The 19,884-nt window shown below is 49.5% G+C and overlaps 1 protein-coding gene across 1 annotated transcript; it reads left to right on the top strand.

Annotated features, from left to right (window-relative positions):
- The first annotated feature begins 7,803 nt into the window (after positions 1 to 7,803).
- Positions 7,804 to 8,389, top strand: LOC120687328. The gene has a single exon (XM_039969302.1). It carries the CDS (start codon positions 7,919 to 7,921, stop codon positions 8,159 to 8,161), a length of 243 nt encoding a protein of 80 aa, XP_039825236.1. The 5' UTR covers positions 7,804 to 7,918; the 3' UTR covers positions 8,162 to 8,389.
- The last annotated feature ends 11,495 nt before the right edge of the window (positions 8,390 to 19,884 follow it).

Below are 19,884 nucleotides of genomic sequence, written 5' to 3'. Positions count from 1 at the left end.
GACTTGATGGCATCTTTTTTGAAGACTTGATGGCATCTCCCTCCCCCCCCCCCCCCCCCCCCCCCCTTTTTTTTTTGAAGATATCAAGATAAAGACCATGCTCCAAGCCACTTTAACACGTGTATATTTAATTTATGATACGAATCCATGGTATCCTGGCCGGTATTTTATGACACGTGTCAAATTCGGCACGCTACTTGGCACTCCGGAATACCGTAGCCTCGAGGACAGAGGACGACGTTTACCTCCATGGAGGCATTGCCAAAGCGACTCCCACCTCTTGGATTTCCGGGATGAAAACCTATCCCAGCTAGCCGGATGAGCGACGGTGACGACTCAGCGTCATTTCCTCGTTGGAGGCGCCGCTATGAGATCCATACTTCAAGCTTGGCTGTGGTGGAGATGCCCCTGTCCTCTGCAAGAAGCTTGTGAGGAATTGAGTGAAGAATATGCAGAAGAAGTTTGAAGTTTAGTCTTTTTAGCTTTTTTCTATCTCTTGTGTTCTCAATTTCAGATTTGAAGTTTAAGTATTATGATTTAGAGTCTAAGTACTCTCGTAACTTTGGTAGTATATATCCACTCGTGATATAGAGATTGGATTTCCATCCTTTATTTTTTTTAAAAAAACATCTCCCCCCGCCAACTCCCAACCAGGGATTAGGTCGACCGCACAAGCCATCCGAGGAAACAAATGCATCGTGCATGACGGATCCTAATTTATGGGCGACCGTTGCTGTCGGGAGCTTGTCCACCCCTGCTCCCCTAGGGAGCACGTCGCTGCCGTCGTGGAGCTCACCTGAGGAGGGTCGCCGCCACTCCTCCCGGGGAGCGCGCCGCCGCCGCCGCTATGGGCGAGCGCGCTGCCGCCCCCGGGGAGGTCTCCCGCTGCTCGGCTGCATCCCCACATGATCGGGTGACCGTCTCCAGGAAAGAAAAAGGGAAAGGACGATGGGCTCTGGATCTGGGAAGACCGAGAACAGAATGGGAGGACCGGCAACGAGCTGGTGGGATAAAGATGTGGTAGTGAGCCTGCCATGTGAGGAGTGGGAGAGAAGGTTAGAGGCGAAGGTAGAATTAGCATCGGGATCGTGCACGGGTGTGCACCTATACGCGCGTGCGTACGTACAGGTTCCCGTGCATCAACACCTTGCCCACGGCTTGCAATCCCGCACATGCATGGAACATGCCACGCTGCACCCTGCCGAACACTGCCGGCCGGTTTCGGCAGCCACCAAACGGGGATGAGCACGGGCTCTCGGACATGATCGATCCGGCGGCGCACGAGGACACGCGGCTTCGAAAAAAGATGCCTGAAGGCTGAAGTCGGCCTTTTCTTTTTTTTTTCCCCCGGGGCCGCGATCGGATGGTCGCCGACTCGCCGTAGTGGATGCCTCGTCACCATGTACGTGAGTGGGTCTCGCCGCCGCGTGCGGTGTCGACGGTCGACTCGTGTCTAGAGGTGGTAAAGGGCCCAATATTTTGAACTAGAAAATCTAAGGATCGGGCTCTAAAAGGGCCGGGCTCTAAACATATGTATTTTTGAACTAAAAATTTTAAGGGCTTTATTGGGCTGTGAAGAGCCCATTAGGGCCATGGCCCATTACCACCCCTACTCGTGTCCCTACACACCCTGTGTGTGTGTCCGAGTCTATATATACTAGCAACAAGGCTGGTTTCTTTTGCACAAGTTCGTTCTTCATTTAGAAGCTGCAGATAAGTTGCAGAGGTAGCTACGAGCAAAGAGGGCGGGCAGCTAGTTGAAGTTGCCAACGAATCTGTGCCTTTGCGAGAACGCTGCGACGAATCTGTGCCACGTGGAGGAGGAGGAGGAGAAGCGCGGCGCGGCCGAGGCGGGCCGTGGTGAGGTCGTTCGGGTACGACCTGCAGAGCTACTACCAGAACTTCGACGACGGCCTCGCCTTCTCCGGCGGCGGCCGCCGCTTGTAGCTGGAGGGGATCCTTCTGCGGCATGATAGTAACTTGTTTGTAAATAGTAGCTAAGTGATTAGTAGTGTTCTAATCATCCTCACCGAGAGATCGAGTCGAGTGTTGATTTCTCCGGTGGTTAGCTAGATCGTCCAGTTATTGTATTCCTCTCTGTAATTATATTATTAGCTCCCCTCTTAATAAAAAAATATGCTCAGACACGATCGTGAAATATTGTAGTCTATGCTTCAACATGGTGCGATTCTTCGAAAGGTGAGGAAAGACTGCAACTTTTTTCCATTACCTAAATAGTGATCGTTTCAGAGAAAAAGAAAGGCACTCATGTATTCTCAACATGAATTTTCGAGCAACTGCGATATTCCAAATCACTTTGTAGTCCGACGAAATTCCTTAAAATACATGTAAATTGGCCTGAGAAAACAAAGACAAATTGAATCTATCGTTTTAATTAGCAGGAAGCTGCACCATCTAAAATCATCAAAAGTTAATCCTGCTGGCAGCTAGAGATACTGATCTCGATTCTCGAGTAGAGGGAAATTAAAGGGAAACGCTGGAGTTCAGATGAGTTTGAGTTTAGCACGTGTCGATATCACAATCCAATAGTGCGGTCTGGTGCTATTTTTTTCATTAGTTGCATTGTTCAATATGGATTTTATTTATTTTTTAATATAAACGGCATGTAACACCCAGGTGTTAATCACCATAATTTACACTAACCACGACCATTAGAGTAAATTAACACGATCAAAACCGAGACCAAAAACTTCTGCTGGCAGATTGGCCCAGACCAGTCCGACCGGTATGGGCGACCGGTCTAACCGGTCGAACCCGAGTTGGCGGTTTTGGGCCACACAGTATTTAAATCGCTCTCCTCTCTCTCCCAACGACTCACTCATCCCCTCAGCACCCCGTTCCTCCCTCTCCCTCTCCCGAGCTCCCCCTCCCTCAAACCCTCACTCCCAAATCCATCCTCTCCATTGGATTCCAAGGGCAGGGAGAGCTTCAAATCGGTCAAGGATCATCTTCTCCAAGTTATCCTCCATGGGGTGACGCGGGATTCGCGAGTTCTTCGTGGGGGAAGGAGCTATTCAAGGTAAATTTAGGAGTTGGATCGATCTCTTGTTCTAGAAGGTTTTAGGTGGTTTCCTCTGGTCCAAAGCATCCACATGAACCCCTGAACTAGATCCTAGAAGGTATTTCGAGTTGGTGGGCGATTTTTGCCGCGCCAAGGTTCCTAGGTTTTACTCCGGGTGAGACCGGTCTGACCGGTCGGAGGGACTGGTCTGACCGGTATCACGGCAGGTTAAGGGGGGGACCGGTCTGACCGGTATAGCTGGGCTGAGCAGGGGTAAATAGGTGGTTGTGGATACAATTAGTTGGAAATTTATTTGGGTATTGATTACTTGTAATTTTTATAAAATCATGCATGCATTTCTCATGTCATATGCATGTGCATACGTGTAGCAGCCGCGGCGGAGGAGGTTGTATACGAGGTGGTTGCGGAGCCACAGGAGCCGCAGGGGCAAGCCCGCAGCAGGAGGTTCGCGGGGAGTCGGCCCAAGGCCCAACTCACCCCAGTGTTGAGCAGCAGACGCAAGGCAAGCCCCGGTGCACATCCTACTATTTTAAATTATGTCACCTATATATATCTCTAATAATTGTGCATTAGGTATAGGAATTGTTTGGAACCCTAGTTGCATGATCCCTAGGTTTCCCTGGGCCTTATACTAGTATGAATAGGTCGTTAGCACTGCTATGCTTAATATGGCTCGATAGAAGTCGAGTGATGTTTTGGTCACTCGTGAGATATAGGATGTCCTTATATTACTTTATATGAGCTATCATGTTCAAGATGGAAAATGTGGGATGGAAGACCGGATGGGGAAATGAGTAGTCCCATCTGTGTCGATTAAGGACCGTTCCGTTGTCGGCTGTGCTGATCGGGGATTGAATTGTACTAGCCGCATACCGGGAGTAGGAGGTAGTGAAACCGGTAAGCCGAGTACTGCTTTGCTTCGAAAGTACAGGAACCCGCACCCAACTCCTGGGGCGAGTCGAGTAGTCGCGGAGAATTAGGGTTGCACATGTTTACTTTTGGTGGTCTCACGTTGAGCTCGGCTGACCATATGTCGTTGGGCTGGTGCCTATATTTCGAGGCGGGGAGAGGATAGGTTGGTGCGTGGGGTCCGACGGGGCTTTTGCGTGCCGTGTTGGTTAGGTCCACCTTGCAAGGTTAAATCGGATCGATTCGCCATGTCTCGCGGTTATGAGAGTCTTGATCTCTTGGTCACATCGTAGGAAGGAAGATGAGTAGAATGAGAAGTGATGAAATGTGGGCTGATGACATCCGATTAATGATTTGATCACCTTGATTGTTATAGTTTCGCCAATCATAGATGATTGGTAATTTTATTGATAAAAATGCGGCTAAAACATTGAAAGCAAGGATACACCTCTAATTGCTATTTCCGCAAACAAATCACCAGCCAAATGCCGTGCATGTCTAGGTATGTGGGCTAAGCTATACACACTGGTCGGGTAAGCCTTACTGAGTATTAGAATACTCAGGGTTTGTTGCCACATTTATTATTACAGGACACCCGGACGTCGACTTCTGCCCCTGCTGTGTCAAGTTCATCTGCCGGGATGCAGAGGGGTGGCAGGTCGAGGAGCGGGACCCTTAGGTTAGGGCGCTGTCGAGTTGTACACTTGTGGGCTGAGTGTGCAGCCTTTCTGTTTTGCGTAGACCGGTCTGACCGGTGGAGTCGGCAGTGAGGTGCCGACCGGTCCGACCGGTCAGGTGAACCGGTCCAACCGGTCGTGGTGTAGCAGAGCAGATGGAAGCTGGAGTAGTTGTAAAAAATCTTTTGTTTCTCGAACTTCAGAACATCTATTGTTAGTTTTGTACATTAAATGTATGTATATATATATATTTGAACTGGGCTTGTAAAACTTATTGTTTCATCTTCGTTGAGAATATATTTTCAAGTAATGTACCATGCTTGTACCATCTGCGTCCACCTTCGCGTGGGCCTACTGGTGATGTTTCGATCGGGCCGTGGGTTGAGAAAGGATCGCCAAATCAAACCGTTAAGCTAATGCGCCCGATGTGTTCAAATGACGGCCATTACGCTTAATTAGAATTTTAATTTGACGGTTCCGTCACACGACAGCTCTCTTACCGGCCTGTGGTTGATTTTCAAAAGAAGGGAAATGCAAGATTTGCCGATCAGAGACCATAATCACTGAATCAGATGAATTTGAGGACATCCATTCTGCCGCCGCCACCAACCGCCCGAGCGTCCTTTTTCAGAGGGATGTAACTACCAGCGCTTCCTCTCTCGTCTAGAAGTTTTTGCTTTAACACTAGTGCGTTCGTTCCCTTTTTCTCTTTCTGTAGGGAGGTAGCCCGTAGATGACACTTTCTGAGCTGTTTAATTTCCACCTCGATCGATCCTACGCATGACGATGACCTGATGGCATGCATCTTTATTCTTGTGGATATCCAAAGTTCATGTTCCAAACTTTAACACGCGGTATGTGGATATGTAAACTTCGTTAGTCGTTAAAACTTACAAGGATAAGATCCTTCCAAAAAAGAATGAAAGCCTTTGATTAGTCACTAGCTAGTCAGTGGTCGCTCGCGTCTGTCCATCGTCACTTCATCCACAACCGAGATAGTGCTTACACCATGTCAGTCGGTGATGATGTGCCATGGCGGGCAAATAGCGCAGCTCCAGGGAGCAGGAGCATCACATCTCGCGGCCCAGGCCGCCCAACTCACCCACGGATCGATTCGGCAGGGCCGCGCGCAGCTATAGCGGCCGGAACGCATTGTGCACTGACATTCCACACGTACGGCGACGGCCGGCGCCGCTGCGCGCGTGCGTCGACGACACGTCCATGGCGGCCATCATCTGCACGAAGCTCCGCACATGCATGGGGCAGGCCACCGCGTGCCGAACTGCCAACGGCGACGAGATGGCGCCGTCACCGCTGAAAGTGATCGGGTGCTCTAGCCTAAGAGGGGGAGGGGGTGAATTAGGCACTAATAAAAACTTAGACCTATGGCTCCAACTAGTTTGCACTAAACTTAAACTAAAACATGCTATCAATATGTGCAACTAGGTTGTTCTAGTGTAAAACCCCTATCCCAAAAGAGTTTAGCAACATATAGCCTTTCCTATCAAGAAACTATTCTATGAAAGTAAAGGCATACAAATTACTAGAATGAAATGCGGAAGCTTAAAGAGCGGGATAGGAGATAGCAAACTCTTGACGCGGGTGTTTATCCCGTGGTTCGGTTAGCCACAAAGGCACACCTACATCCACGTTGTTGTAGCACTCACTAAGAGTATTGCTACTCGGCCACCAAGTCTCTTCCGTGAACACAATCACGGTCACCTTGGCCCCGGGTTCCACTAAGGAGCTTCTCCACAAAGGATGGGGGTCTCCACGTCCCCCGCACAAAGGTGTCGTCGCCGCTCCACACCAAGTCGGAGGGTCGATGACGTTGCCGGCGAGCTCCACGCTCCAAGGTGCCGGCGCACCAAGCTCTTGTTTTGGTTCACTAATGAACCACAGCACAAAGGCTCTAAGCCTTGCAAACTCACTCACTAAGAGCTAATCCTTTACACAACACTCTCAAAGTGTGCTAAGGGCTAAGGATATGATCTTGATGCTTTTGTATGGCTTGGAGATGTTCTTGGGTGTGTGAGGGATGTCCAGCAACTCCAGCAATCTTCAAATGGCCGGGGTGAGGCGTATATATAGGCCACCAAGTCTTGTAGCCGTTGCTCCAACGGTTAGCTGAAAATCTGCGTACCACCGGAAGAACCGATGCCTCTTGGCAGGGTAGCTTCGGTTCATCCGGTCACTCATAACACGAAGTAGCCGTTTGACTCCTGATGGCTGACGCAGAGACCACCGGTTGAACCGATGCTTTGCACCGATGCCTCACCGGTTCAACCGGTGCTGAAGGAATCTTCTCCTGGACGCTGACGTCATTACACCGGTGGTATGCACCGATGCACCGTCGGTTGAACCGGTGCTGAAGAAACTTCTTCTGGGCACTTGACATCGTCTCTGGTACAAAGGACGGCCATTGCACCGATGCCCTATTTTAGACCGTCGGTTCAACCGGTGCCTATAGGCTGACTTGGCTTCGATTCCCTTCTGCACCAAAGTATCAAGGCGTCGGTTCTTCCGACTACCATCGGATGCTCCGATGCCCTGGCGTCGGTTCTTCCGGTGCTCCTGAATCGAAGAGCTTTCAGGGCGCTGCCCTGAGACCCGCGAGGGGCGGCTCCCCCTCGACCCCCGTCCGCTAACCGGGTAGCGGAACCCCCGTAGGGGCAGTCCATCGGGCCTTGCTACGCCTATCTTCTCTTTCTCTTTGTCATCACTTGAACCTAAAAGCCTGAGAATGATCATCTTAATAATCATATTAGTCCAAGTGTTGTGTTGTCATTCGATCACCAAAATCACTCGAAATGGCATCAATGGTGCCATGTTCGTTACAATCGCCCAATAGCCATGGCCACGCTTCTTATCCTAGCTCGATCGGTCACTAAGGCAAGCCTACCACTAAACCAAATACACACATGCTTCTACGGTGGTGGTTATCTTTCCTAATTTTGTACTGCACGATGGCGATTCCAAAAAGATGCCTGAAATCGGCTTTTGCCTGGTCCATTCCGACGACCGTCGTAGTGGATGCCTCGTCACCAAGCTGCTGGCGAGTGGCGAGTCTCGCCACGACGTTGACGCGTGTCGTCGGATCCCCGTCCGGCCCCTGCCTGCTCCCCAGCTTATTATAAAGCAGCACCATGGGTGCTTTCATTTACACAAGTTCTTCATCACACGCTGCAGTTGAAGAGGTAGCCACGAGCAAAGAAGCCGGCGAGGCAGCTAGTTGTGCGAGCGAGTTTATTTGAGCCTTGTGCCTGCGACCGGGAGAGAGAGCGCTAGGATGGCGTCTCTGCAGCTCGGCCTGTACACCGGCGGCAGCAGCCGGAGGAGGGTCCATGCCAGCAGGAGCGGCGGCCGGTCGGCGGCGGCGGTGAAGCAGCTGCTGTCGAGGCTGAGGTCCACGTGGAGGCGGAGGCGCGCGGCGCGGCCGAGGCGGGCCGCGCCGAGCTTCGGCTACGACCTGCACAGCTACTCCCAGAACTTCGACGACGGCCTTGCCTCCTCCGGCCACCGCCGCTTGTAGCAAGCTTGCCATGCTTCTCACGGGGAGGCTAGTAGAGTTCTAGTGTGTGTAGGTGGTACTAGCTTATTTCTAGTTATTATGATTATTAGGCTAATCGGCTTGGCTAGCTCAGCTCGTGCAGTCTTTTGTACAGGATCACTTGCTTCTTCAGTGTAATCAGCTACATATACATGTATATATTAACACATACCCTTAAATACATAATTAACATGATCTAGTTGCAATAGATTTCATTTTACATCACACCTCTAGATTTGTTTAATATATATTTAATTGAATCATTTATTCGTAAATTGATCTTTTTATATCTTCCATAAATATGAGCATGGGCTGCCCGACCCATAAAAAAACGACCGGAACCGACCAATGCAGGGCTAGGCTTGGGACAAAATTTTCCAAAACCCAAAAAAACTCAACCCGATCTAAAAATTATACACAAACAATTGGGTTTTATCCAACTGATCCAAATCCAACCCGACCCAAACCTCATGTTACCATGGAGTTGGAAATATACATAAACAAGCCTTTGCCAAAAATTATACATAAACAATTGGGTTTTACCCAACTGATCCGAATCCAACCCGACCCAAACCTCATGTTACCATGGAGTTGGAAATATACATAAACAAGCCTCTGCCCTTGGCGGCTTCGGCAGAGCAAGCGGTGGAGAATTTCTTTCGCGAACCTCCGCCGCACCACGTGGACGCATTGCAGGACATGTTTCCGATGTTGAAGAACAAGAGCAAGAGCTCTCCTTCCGTGGGGTGGAGCATTGACTGAGGGCTACGTTTAAAGCCGGTCGTTTAGGTTGTGCGGGATGTGAGTAGTTCACGGGAGTTTATCTTTCGGGTTGTGTTCAGCTGGCTTGCCGGCTTGTGTCCATCTGGAATCCGTTCCATTTGGGTTGTAACCGAACACCAATTTCTTTTTCGTCTTAATACAATGATACGTTGCGTGCATATTCGAGAAAAAAAACTATCGAAATGGAGTTGGAAATATACAATTACCATGGGGAATTTGAATTAGGAGCTGATTCCAAATGAAAAATCTTTTCTATCCAATCACAAAAATGTTTCTTTGTAGCCAAGTTAAAGCCTCTCAAGACAAGTTGTCGAGCAAAAGGGAGCGCCACTAGTGAAATCTAACATCAGTGCAAAAGCTCGAAAGCTAAAATGGCCAGTCACCCTTTGGAGACCATCATGGTGATTCGGATGATTTGTACTGTACCTATACGACCTCGATCCTATCCCAATGCTACATGCCTCCACGAATGCGATCGAGAGGGCCCGCCGTCCTCTTTGTTTGATCTGTGGATCACCTAGCGAGCAGGCCGGTTGAGACTGTTGGAATTATGGGATTGGCCTATTTATTCTATTCAATGTAATAAAAAAATCAAATTCTACTATTAAATGCTAGCGAATCAAATGCTTAATTTTGTATCGGGAATTGAGGAGGATCTCAACCGACTTAAAGGGTAGACCCTATGTACACCACTTGTGAAGCCGGTAAGAGGAGGTCGGTGAACCACACACGCGCGCGCTCGCTCGCCGCGCCGCACCGAGGCGCGGACGTGACATGCAGGCGCGACGCGATGTGCTGAAATGAGAGAATATTTTGCTGTTGAAAGCATTAAATCAGAGACAATAAAACATTGGCATTAAAAGCCGAATGATGACACAGAATAAAATCATTGTGGTTAATGAGATTCCTTACTCAATTGTACCAGTAATTGCTGCTCATCAGAGCCTATTATAACGTCCAGGAACGTTGAATCCGAGGCACCTCCACGCCTATATAAACCACCCCCTGCGACGTGCTGAGATGAGAGAACGTTTTGCTGTTGAAAGCATTAAATCAGAAACAATAAAATGTTGGCATTAACAGGTGAATGATGACACAGAAAAAAATCTTTGCGGTTAATGAGATTCCTGTGACTCAATTGCACCAGTAATTGCTGCTCATCAAAGCCCATTATAACGTCCAGGAATGTTGAATCTGAGGCACCTCCACGCCTATATAAACCACCCCTCCTCGCCTCATCCTAACAACACAAGCACACTTGCTTTAGGTACTCCTGCTTAGAAGACCACTCTCTTCTCCCTGTAACAGTCCAAAAAATTACCAAAATAAATCACGCGCTAAAAATATTTTCAAATCTCTTTTCATCGTTGAGCTCAATCCATCCGAAATCGTCCCCCGCCCGATCTCCCAATCTCCCGAAAAACCTGTCCCGCCATCCGAATCCAATCGCTGTCCCGTCTCCCTGTTCTTCCTTGTTCCGCGCGTCACGCCCGACCAGCGCGCGTGCTCTTCCGGTCGCGGTCGCCGCCGCGAAACCCGCCGGCGCGATCTCTTTTTCTCTATCTCTCTCTTTTTGTCCATCCCTTTTTCTTTTCTTTTTCCCTTTTCTTTTTCCCTTTCCCTTTTCTTTTTCCCTCCTCCTCTCTCTCTCTCCTTCCTCCCTCTCCTCTGCCGTGCCCTCCCGCACGCGCTCGACACTGGCGCCGGCCCCCGCTTCCTCACTCGCACCACCGAGTCGCACTGCAGCGCACAGCACCCGCCATCGCCGACGGCCGCACGCGCAAGCACTGCTCCCACGTGCCTGCAAGTGCTCGGCGCGCCGCTCGCCGCTGCCCGAGCCATCTTGTCATCCTGTGCCAACCTTGCCGCCCCCTCGCCATTAAAGGCGCCCCGCGAAGCTCGCCGGCCGACCACCTCCGCGGCCACCGCCCCACCGCCTATAAATAGGCCTCCACGTCGCGTTCCGCCACCACCACAACCTCCACCGCCTTCCCTAGCCCCCTTCCCGGCATTGCAGTGCCGCCGTGGGGAGCCGTCCATAGGCCACCTCCGCCCAAGGTGAGCAGGGAATCGAATCCCCAAGGTTCCCTCTCGCTTTTCCCCCTCCCCTTGACCGCCGCCGCGCCTCCAGGACGCCGGCCCTCGTGGCCAAGCCACCTCGCTCCACCTCTGCTCGAGTCGCGACAGGGAAAAGAACCCCTCGCTCTCCTCGTCCTTTTGCCCCACCCGCCGGCCGCCGCCGTAGTCCAGATACCGCCGGCCAGGCCGCTGCCGGTGCGCCGCTCCCTCCTCCCCTGTTTCTCGGTGGGGGAAGGAAGAAGAGAGGGCAATTTTGTCCAGACCCCCCTGCCCTTCTTCCTTTTTAATTAAGAGTCCTTCCACTCTCTAGCTTTTTTGCAAAATAAACTCTCTTCTTTATTATATTCCAAAACAAACCCTTGCACCTTATAAACAAAATTTCGAATATGCCCCTGCCCCTTTTCAGAGTAACCCATGTATTTCTAGAAATTACAATCCAGTCCTTCTACCCTCAAAACTATTTACAAAGAGGCCCTTAAACCCCCGTTTAGCCCTAAGCACTCCTTTAATCTATCATTTCATGCGCCTAACATTCTCCGAATCTCCCGAAATTCGACCACGCCATCTCTGACATAATTACGGCCGTGCCAATAGAAAACTGCTCAAAAATTTTACTCATATCTCTATAATCTTAATAGTTCCCGATTCGAGCTCGGCGATAAAATCTTTATTTCTTTTTCTTGATCACGGTGTGCGTCGTAGATCACGGTGTAAACGCAGGAGAACCTGTCGATGAGCAGTGCCACGAGCAAGTGTGCGACCCCGAACCCGAAGGACAGTACCTCGATCAGGACTTCCCGGAAGGCGTTGAGAACGGCAAGTTCAATCTCATCCTTTGATGCATGTTCTGTCCCAGTTTTATAAACACAACCTATTGGCCTGTTTTACAAAACTGCATATATTTTGCCTGCTGAAAACATGGTTGGATAGCCACCCCTTGATTTGCTATAAGCATTCCTTGACCATCTAGATTAATGTCTGAATGTGATTTGTTTGGACGTTAATCGCTGCTAGAACACTTAGGACCTTAAACACGGTACAACTTGTTTTATAAAAGGAAAATGTGTGAGTGTGTGGGAAGGAAAAATGTGGAATTTTTTAAAGATGAGTTTAGACGGGATGGATGGCACTTCTGGGTGAATTGCCGAGTGGTGTGCTCGTACCTATGTGGTTGAGCAAGGTTGGGAGATATCCATCTCGTCACAATTAAGGACCGAGTTGGTGTGTCATCTTACCTAACTCCACTATCATGCAAACCACTCTACCGTTGTATGGGCAACGGTTTAGCATAAATCCCACTAATTAGTCTGATAGCCATCAGGAGAGTTGAGAGCAACAGGTGACCAAGAAGAAGAGATAAGCTCTGTGTGACTTATGCCCCGGTTAAACCTCGGTGATAGGTCGATGGCCCCTTGGTGGATCCCGTGGTGGCTAGTCAGGTCTACTTAAGGTGGGTAATGGCTTCGTTGGGATCTGCACCGACACTGTGGTGATCGTGCTGTGGTACCCCGCTTGTGGGTAAAGTTGCACACCTCTGCAGAGTTAAAATCTATTCGAATAGTCGTGCCCACGGTACTGGGCGAGTTACGGTTTGGTCACACAACTAGTGTTTCTTCTGGGAATGGATGGGTTGGTGTGAGTTATTTTGGGAAAGTGTCCGGCAGTTGTGCCGTGTGCTACGGCAGACGAGGAGTCCGGTAGCAATTTAAAACTTGGATCCTGTGTGCATCAACCCTACGTGTTACTCAGTGCAAGATAATGGATTTTGAAAACCCCTTTCTTTCAAATAAACCCATGCATAAAAATTAGCTTTCCGCAAATTAAACCCTAGCCTCACCCTTGGTTTACCCTGTGTATTATATTCTGTTTATACCCCCTCCGTGGGTGTGGTTGGACTTGCTGAGTACATTTGTACTCACCCCTTTTTCTAATTTTTACAGAGGAAGATCCAGACTTTGTTCCCGAAGACGTTGAGTAGGGGTTCCGTCCTGCACCCAACCTTGCCTGTGGATAGGGTTGCCCACAGGAAGCTCTGTGTGGCGCAAGACTCTGATGACCTCTTCGTAGTTAATAACATTGTGTGGGTTTTAGTTGTTATCCTCGCGATAGTGGCGCTTCACTGTCCATTACCACGTAGAGTTGTACGGTGATATACCATCTGATGTAATAAATGTGTTATCAGCCTCCTGGGACTGATATTTATATCACATTTAAGTCTTCTCTCATGAGGGGACGCTTCAGGTGGTATCAGAGCCGTAGATTGGCCGTAGGACGTAACCCCTAGGATCGAGACTTTTTTTCAAGCCTTTCCGCATTAGGACCATCTATCCCCTTTGTATCCAAATATTTGTGCAAAGCTTGTTCACCCTATCTTTATATTCAGATAGCTGAGGAAGGATGGACCCAGGGCAATTGTCAAGCTGCACCTGGCTTCCCCAGCCTTTTGATCAACGCCCTGGAAAGCCTTGGTGTTACAGAACGCCCAAGGTACTACAGCAGAGAGTATGAGTACCATGGTACCCTCCACTGCAGGGTGATCCTGGTCATCGCCAGAAGTGAACGCTACCCCGACATCCAGCCATGGCGAGTGACCGCCACAGGGTTCAGGCACCAAGACACCTATCCCTTGGCCGTCAGGAAGACACTCCGTTATCTGTGCCGGATTTTTGAAGGACACCTAGCCCCCGCACCAATGAGGTTCTTCCCTCCGGCCATCAGGACCCCAGTTTGTGAAGCTCGTATGAGAAGTCTGGAATGGCGCCGCCATGAAGAAGACCCCATGTACCAAATGGCTACCTACCTAGCCTCCTTGGATCAGCTCTTTGACGAGCAAGCCAACATCCTAATGGAGCAGACCCATCGAGCCGAGCAAGCAGAGCTCGCTGTAAGACTGCAACAGATCCGGGCAGCCCAAAAGGAGGCAAGAGCCGCAGCCGCGGTCAGCAGCGAAGCGGTTGCCCAGGAGAGCCTCAGGCAGGCCCGGGACTGGTGTATGCAAGAATGGACCAGAAGTGGAACGCCAGTCCCGACAATTGGAGAAGACTATGTCCTACTTGGAACGCCTGTCATAGGATGGGGACCACTGTTGGGAACTCCACAAGCCCCACCCGAGAACCCTAAAGGGTCTACTACCGCCGTTGAAGGAGAAGCTGCTGCGCAACCCCTGGACATTGGAAACCTAGAGGACGGTGAGCAAGGACTACTCGCACACTCCGCCCCAGAAGAAGGCTCGCCCCGCGAGTAGCTGGTCCCGAAGCCACCCCAGAAGAAGGCCCCCAGTCCCTCTGGCTTAAGTTGTACCCTTAATTGTGACCCTTGTACCCGGACGTGTAGTACTCATTTGACCTTGTCCCAGTGTGTACCCCCCTTGCAGTAATAAAGTTGTTTGTGCTTGATGATTGCTAGTTTGTGTGCTTGTTGATAGTTTGTGTGCTTTCGGTGGAAGGTAGATTCTGCCTTTTTAAGAATACAAATTAAACAACTTAAACATCACTTAATCCTAATCCCAATCTCACAAAGACTCTATCCAATCTACAGATGGCTTTCCGAAGCGGTACGAGGGCCTCCCACAACCGGACCCCTGCAGCCGCTGGTGCGTGAGGACAGCCTAATGGACATATCCTCTTTAGGACGAACAGGAAGTGAGCCAGAATGGAGGAGGAAACCAAGGAGAAGTGCCACTGCCACCACCTCCATCTTTCGGGGACCTGGCATAGGCAATAAGCAATTAGACCCTCATACTGGAAGCCGTGGCCAATGCCCTCATCAACAGGCGGCAACGAGAGCAGACCATGAATGACAAGCTGACAACTTTCTTGAGAACCAAGCCACCCACCTTTGCAAGATCCAGCAACCCCTTGGAGGCAGATGACTGGCTGCGTGTGATCCAAAGGAAGCTCGAGCCGTTCGAATGCCAAGACCGAGACAAAGTTCTCCTGGCAGCTCACCAACTCACCGGAACTGCCTTAGTTTGGTGGGAGAATTACTGTGCCGCTGCCGAAGATGCCACCACCATCACTTGGGACGAGTTTGTGAAAGAGTTCCGTCGCTACCATATCCCCGTAGCCACCATGAAGCGCAAGGCGGATGAGTTCTGTGCACTGCAGTAAGGGAGCATGTCTGTGGAACAGTACACCTACCAGTTCATGGATCTTACCCGCTATGCACCAAAAGAAGTAGATAAGGATGAAACGAAGCAGGACATGTTCAAGAAGGGATTGAGCCCAGAACTCCGAACCTTGCTTAGCCCTCAGATATACCTAGACTTCAATACTCTGGTGAACATGGCCATCCTCACAGAAAGGGCCAAAGCTGAAGAAAGGAGGGAAAATAAGCGCAAGTTCCTGAAAAGCAAGGCCCGCCAGCAGGACTGCTTCCAGAAACAAAGGAACTCCAGCTATACGGCACTAAGATCTCAGACCCCAATGCAGTATAAGACCCAGTCACAAGTGACAGGATCCCAAGCCCCTAACACACAGTTTAGAAGCCAGAACACCATGAAGACCCCGCAGAGCAATGCCAGCCAAGTCACCACCAACAACAACAATGCTAGGGCCTGTTTAAACTGCCGAGAGACAGGGCATTACATTGCCAACTGCCCATATGCCAAGAACAAGCCTGTTGCATCAGCCTTCTCCAACACGGTGAATGGGCCTAGGTCACCGGTGTCCGGAGCCAACTGTGTTCCCGTTGGCAGCAACAACAAGGGCAACAACAATAGCCAGCAGCCTTATGGACGAGCCCGCGTCAACCACATCAACGCGCAGGAGGCCCAAGGTGCACAAGGAGTAGTACTTGGTGAGTTCCTAGTCAGCTCAAATCTGGCAACAGTATTATTTGATTCTGGAGCATCACACTCATTCATATCGTCAAGCTTTGTGGATAAGCATAAAATAACTACAGTACTACTAAAAACACCCTTATTAACCCGGACGCCTGGAGGTGACATCAAGTGTCAATTAGGTTGTCTACGGGTAAGGATCAATTTATGTGGGGTAGAATTTCTAGCAGACCTAGTAGTACTTAAGTCTAAGGGAATAGACGTGATCCTTGGAATGGACTGGTTAAGCCTGCACAATGGTCTCATAGGTTGTACTGACAAGGTGATACACCTAACGAACTCAGAAGGAGTACGAGTGACCTGCCATACCCGGGGAAGTGGACCAGACCCGATGGTGTTTAGCATGGAGGCTAAGTCCTTGGAAGAAGTCCTAGTAGTAAATGAGTACCCAGATGTCTTCCTTGAAGAACTTCCCGGAATGCCACCAGATAGGGATATAGAGTTTGTCATCGATCTTGTCCCTGGAACCTCTCCTATAGCCAAGAGACCCTATAGGATGGCAGCCTCTGAATTGGCGGAATTAAAGAAGCAGCTGGAAGAACTACAACGAATTGGCTTCATCTGACCAAGCTCGTCGCATTGGGGAGCCCCAGTCCTATTTGTCAAAAAGAAGGATGGGAGTATGAGATTGTGTAGATTACCGGGCATTGAACGAAGTTACCATCAAGAATAAGTACCCCCATCCCCAGGATTGATGACCTTTTTGATCAACTAAAAGGAGCCAAATACTTCTCCAAGATTGATCTGAGGTCAGGATATTTTCAGCTCAAGATTAGAGAAAGCGACATCCCAAAGACAGTTTTTGTCACCCGTTACGGGCAGTTTGAGTTTACGGTAATGTCTTTTGGACTCACCAATGCACCTGCTTATTTCATGAATCTCATGAACAAGGTGTTTATGGACGAATTAGATAAGTTTGTCCTAGTCTTTATCGATGACATACTTATTTACTCCAAGAGTGTTCAGGAACACGAGCAACATCTGCGGGTAGTATTGGAAAAGCTGAGAGTACATAAGTTATATGTCAACTTCAGCAAGTGTGAATTCTGGTTTGAGAAAGTAGCTTTCCTTGGTCATATTCTGACCACAGAAGGAGTAGCAATGGACCCTGAGAAGATTGAAGCAGTCTCCAACTGGCAGCAATCGACCAATGTTAGTGAAATCAGAAGCTTTTTTGGATTAGCTGGGTATTATCGGAGGTTCGTTGAAGGATTTTCCAAGATAGCCCGGCCCATGACAGAGCTGTTTAAGAAGGAAAAGAAGATTGTTTAGACGGAGTCCTGTGAGAGGAGTTTCCAGGAATAAAAGAGAAGGTTGACAACCGCCCCAGTGCTGACCCTACCGGATATTCATCGGGATTTTGTCATTTATTGTGATGCATCCCGACAAGGATTAGGATGTGTCCTCATGCAAGACGGGAAGGTAGTAGTTTATGCTTCCCGACAGCTCAGGCCTCATGAACAGAATTACCCAACACATGATCTAGAGTTTGCAGTTGTAGTGCATGCCCTCAAAATTTGGAGACATTATCTAATTGGAAATAAGTGTGAGATCTACACCGACCATAAGAGTTTGAAGTATATTTTCACCCAGCCAGATTTGAACTTAAGGCAAAGAAGGTGGTTAGAACTGGTTAGGGATTATAATGTGAAAATTCATTACCACCCTGGCAAAGCTAATGTGGTAGCTGATGCCTTAAGCCGGAAATCATATGGACCCAAGGATGCCCATATGCAGGAAGAAATAGCACGATTGAATGTGCACATTGTCCCTCGAGGTTCCATTCGCAAGATGAGCATTCAACCCACTCTGGAGGATAAAATCAGAAAGGCGCAAAGTTCGGACAAGGACTTGATGAAAACCCGATTGCATCCTGGAGAAAATAAGGCACCGGACTTTAGAGTAGATAATGAGGGAACTTTATGGTATAAAAATAGGATTTGTGTGCCCGAGAAAGGAGACTTCCGACAGATAATTATGGATGAAGCCCATAACTCGGCCTACTCCATCCACCCAGGATCCACCAAGATGTATTTGGATTTAAAACAAAAATATTGGTGGAAGGGAATGAATGCAGACATTGCACGGTTTGTCGCACATTATGATATTTGTCAAAGGATCAAGGCCGAACATAAGAAGCCAGCAGGATTGTTGCAACCCCTACCCATCCCAGTTTGGAAATGGGATGAGATAGGAATGGACTTTGTAGTGGGTTTGCCCAGAACACAGAAAGGACATGACTCTATATGTGCAATAGTGGACCGATTCACTAAAGCGACTCATTTCATACCCGTGCGGACCAATTACGGTGGAGAAAAGCTAGCTAAGTTTTATGTGGAAAATATAGTAAAGTTGCATGGTGTGCCTAGCAGAATTGTTTCAGATAGAGGGACCCAATTCACGTCTAGGTTTTAGAAGAGTTTGCATAAAGACATGGGCATCAAATTAGATTTCAGCTCCACCTATCACCCGCAAATGGATGGCCAAACAGAAAGGGTAAATCAGATCATGGAAGATATATTGAGAGCATGCGTCCTTACCTATGGCAGGGATTGGGAACAGAGTTTGCCCTATGCGAAATTTTTATACAACAACAGAGCTTGGGCATATCACCATTCGAAGCTCTTTATGGGAGGAAATGCAGAACTCCTCTGATGTGGTCAGAAGTTGGAGAATGTGTCCTAGTTGGACCCGCACTCATAAAGGAAGCCGAAGAAAGAGTGGCCAAGATTAGAGAAAAGCTGAAGGCTATCCAGTCACGACAGAAGAGCTACGCAGACAAGAAGAGAAGAGAAATAAGCTTCAACCCGAGAGAGTTCGTTTACCTTAAGGTTTCACCTATTCGGGGAACTCGAAGATTTCAGGTACAAGAAAAGTTGGCCCCTCGGTACATTGGACCGTACCAAGTTCTGAAGAAAGTCGGAGCCGTAGCATACCGTCTGGAGCTATCAGAAGGAATGTCAGATATACACCCAGTGTATCATGTCTCACAACTAAGAAGGTGTTTGAAGGTACCCGAAACAGAACATGTGCCTGTAGAAGCGATAGATTTGCAGCCAGATCTACGATACTAGGAAATACCGGTCAAGATTCTGGACACTATCACTAGGAGGACAAGAAACTCCGAAGTACGAATTTGCAGAGTTCAGTGGACCAGACACGGAGTAGAAGAAGCTACGTGGGAACACGAAGATGCTCTGAAGAAGGAGTTTCCCCACCTCTTTAGAAGCCAGCCGAATCTCGAGGACGAGATTCATTTTAAGTGGGGTAGGTTTGTAACAGCCCGAAAATTTACCAAAATAAATCACACGCTAAAAATATTTTCAAATCTCTTTTCATCATTGAGCTCAATCCATCTGAAATCGTCTCCCGCCCGATCTCCCAATCTCACGAAAAACCTGTCCCACCATCCCAATCCAATCGCCATCCCGTCTCCTTGTTCTTCCTTGTTCCGCGCGTCGCGCCCGACCAGCGCGCGTGCTTGTCCGGTCGCGGTCGCCGCCGCGAAATCCGCCGGCGCGATCTCTTTTTCTCTCTCTCTCACTTTTTCTCTATCACTTTTTCTTTTCTTTTTCCCTTTTATTTTTCCCTCCCCCTCTCTCTCTCCTTCCGCCCTCTCCTCTGCCGTGCCCTCCCGCACGCGCTTGACACCGGCGCCAGCCCCCCCTTCCTCACTCGCGCCACCGAGTCGCACTGCAGCGCACAACACCCGCCATCGCCGCCGGACGCACGCGCAAGCACTGCTCCCACACACTCCACGCGCCTGCAAGTGCTCGGCGCGCCGCTCGCCGCTGCCCGAGCCATCTTGTCATCCTATGCCGACATCGCCGCCCCCTCGCCATTAAAGGCGCCCCGCGAAGCTCGCCGGCCGACCACCTCCGCGGCCACCGCCCCACCGCCTATAAATAGGCCTCCACGTCGTGTTCCGCCACCACCACAATCTCCACCGCCTTCCCTAGCCCCCTTCCCGGCATTGCAGCGCCGCCGTGGGGAGCCGTCCATA

The sequence above is a fragment of the Panicum virgatum genome, chromosome 9N (genome assembly GCF_016808335.1).
Source record: "Panicum virgatum strain AP13 chromosome 9N, P.virgatum_v5, whole genome shotgun sequence".
Lineage (NCBI taxonomy): Eukaryota > Viridiplantae > Streptophyta > Magnoliopsida > Poales > Poaceae > Panicum > Panicum virgatum.
Note: the sequence above shows the minus strand (reverse complement) of the source record. Positions and strands in the feature narration are given on the sequence as shown.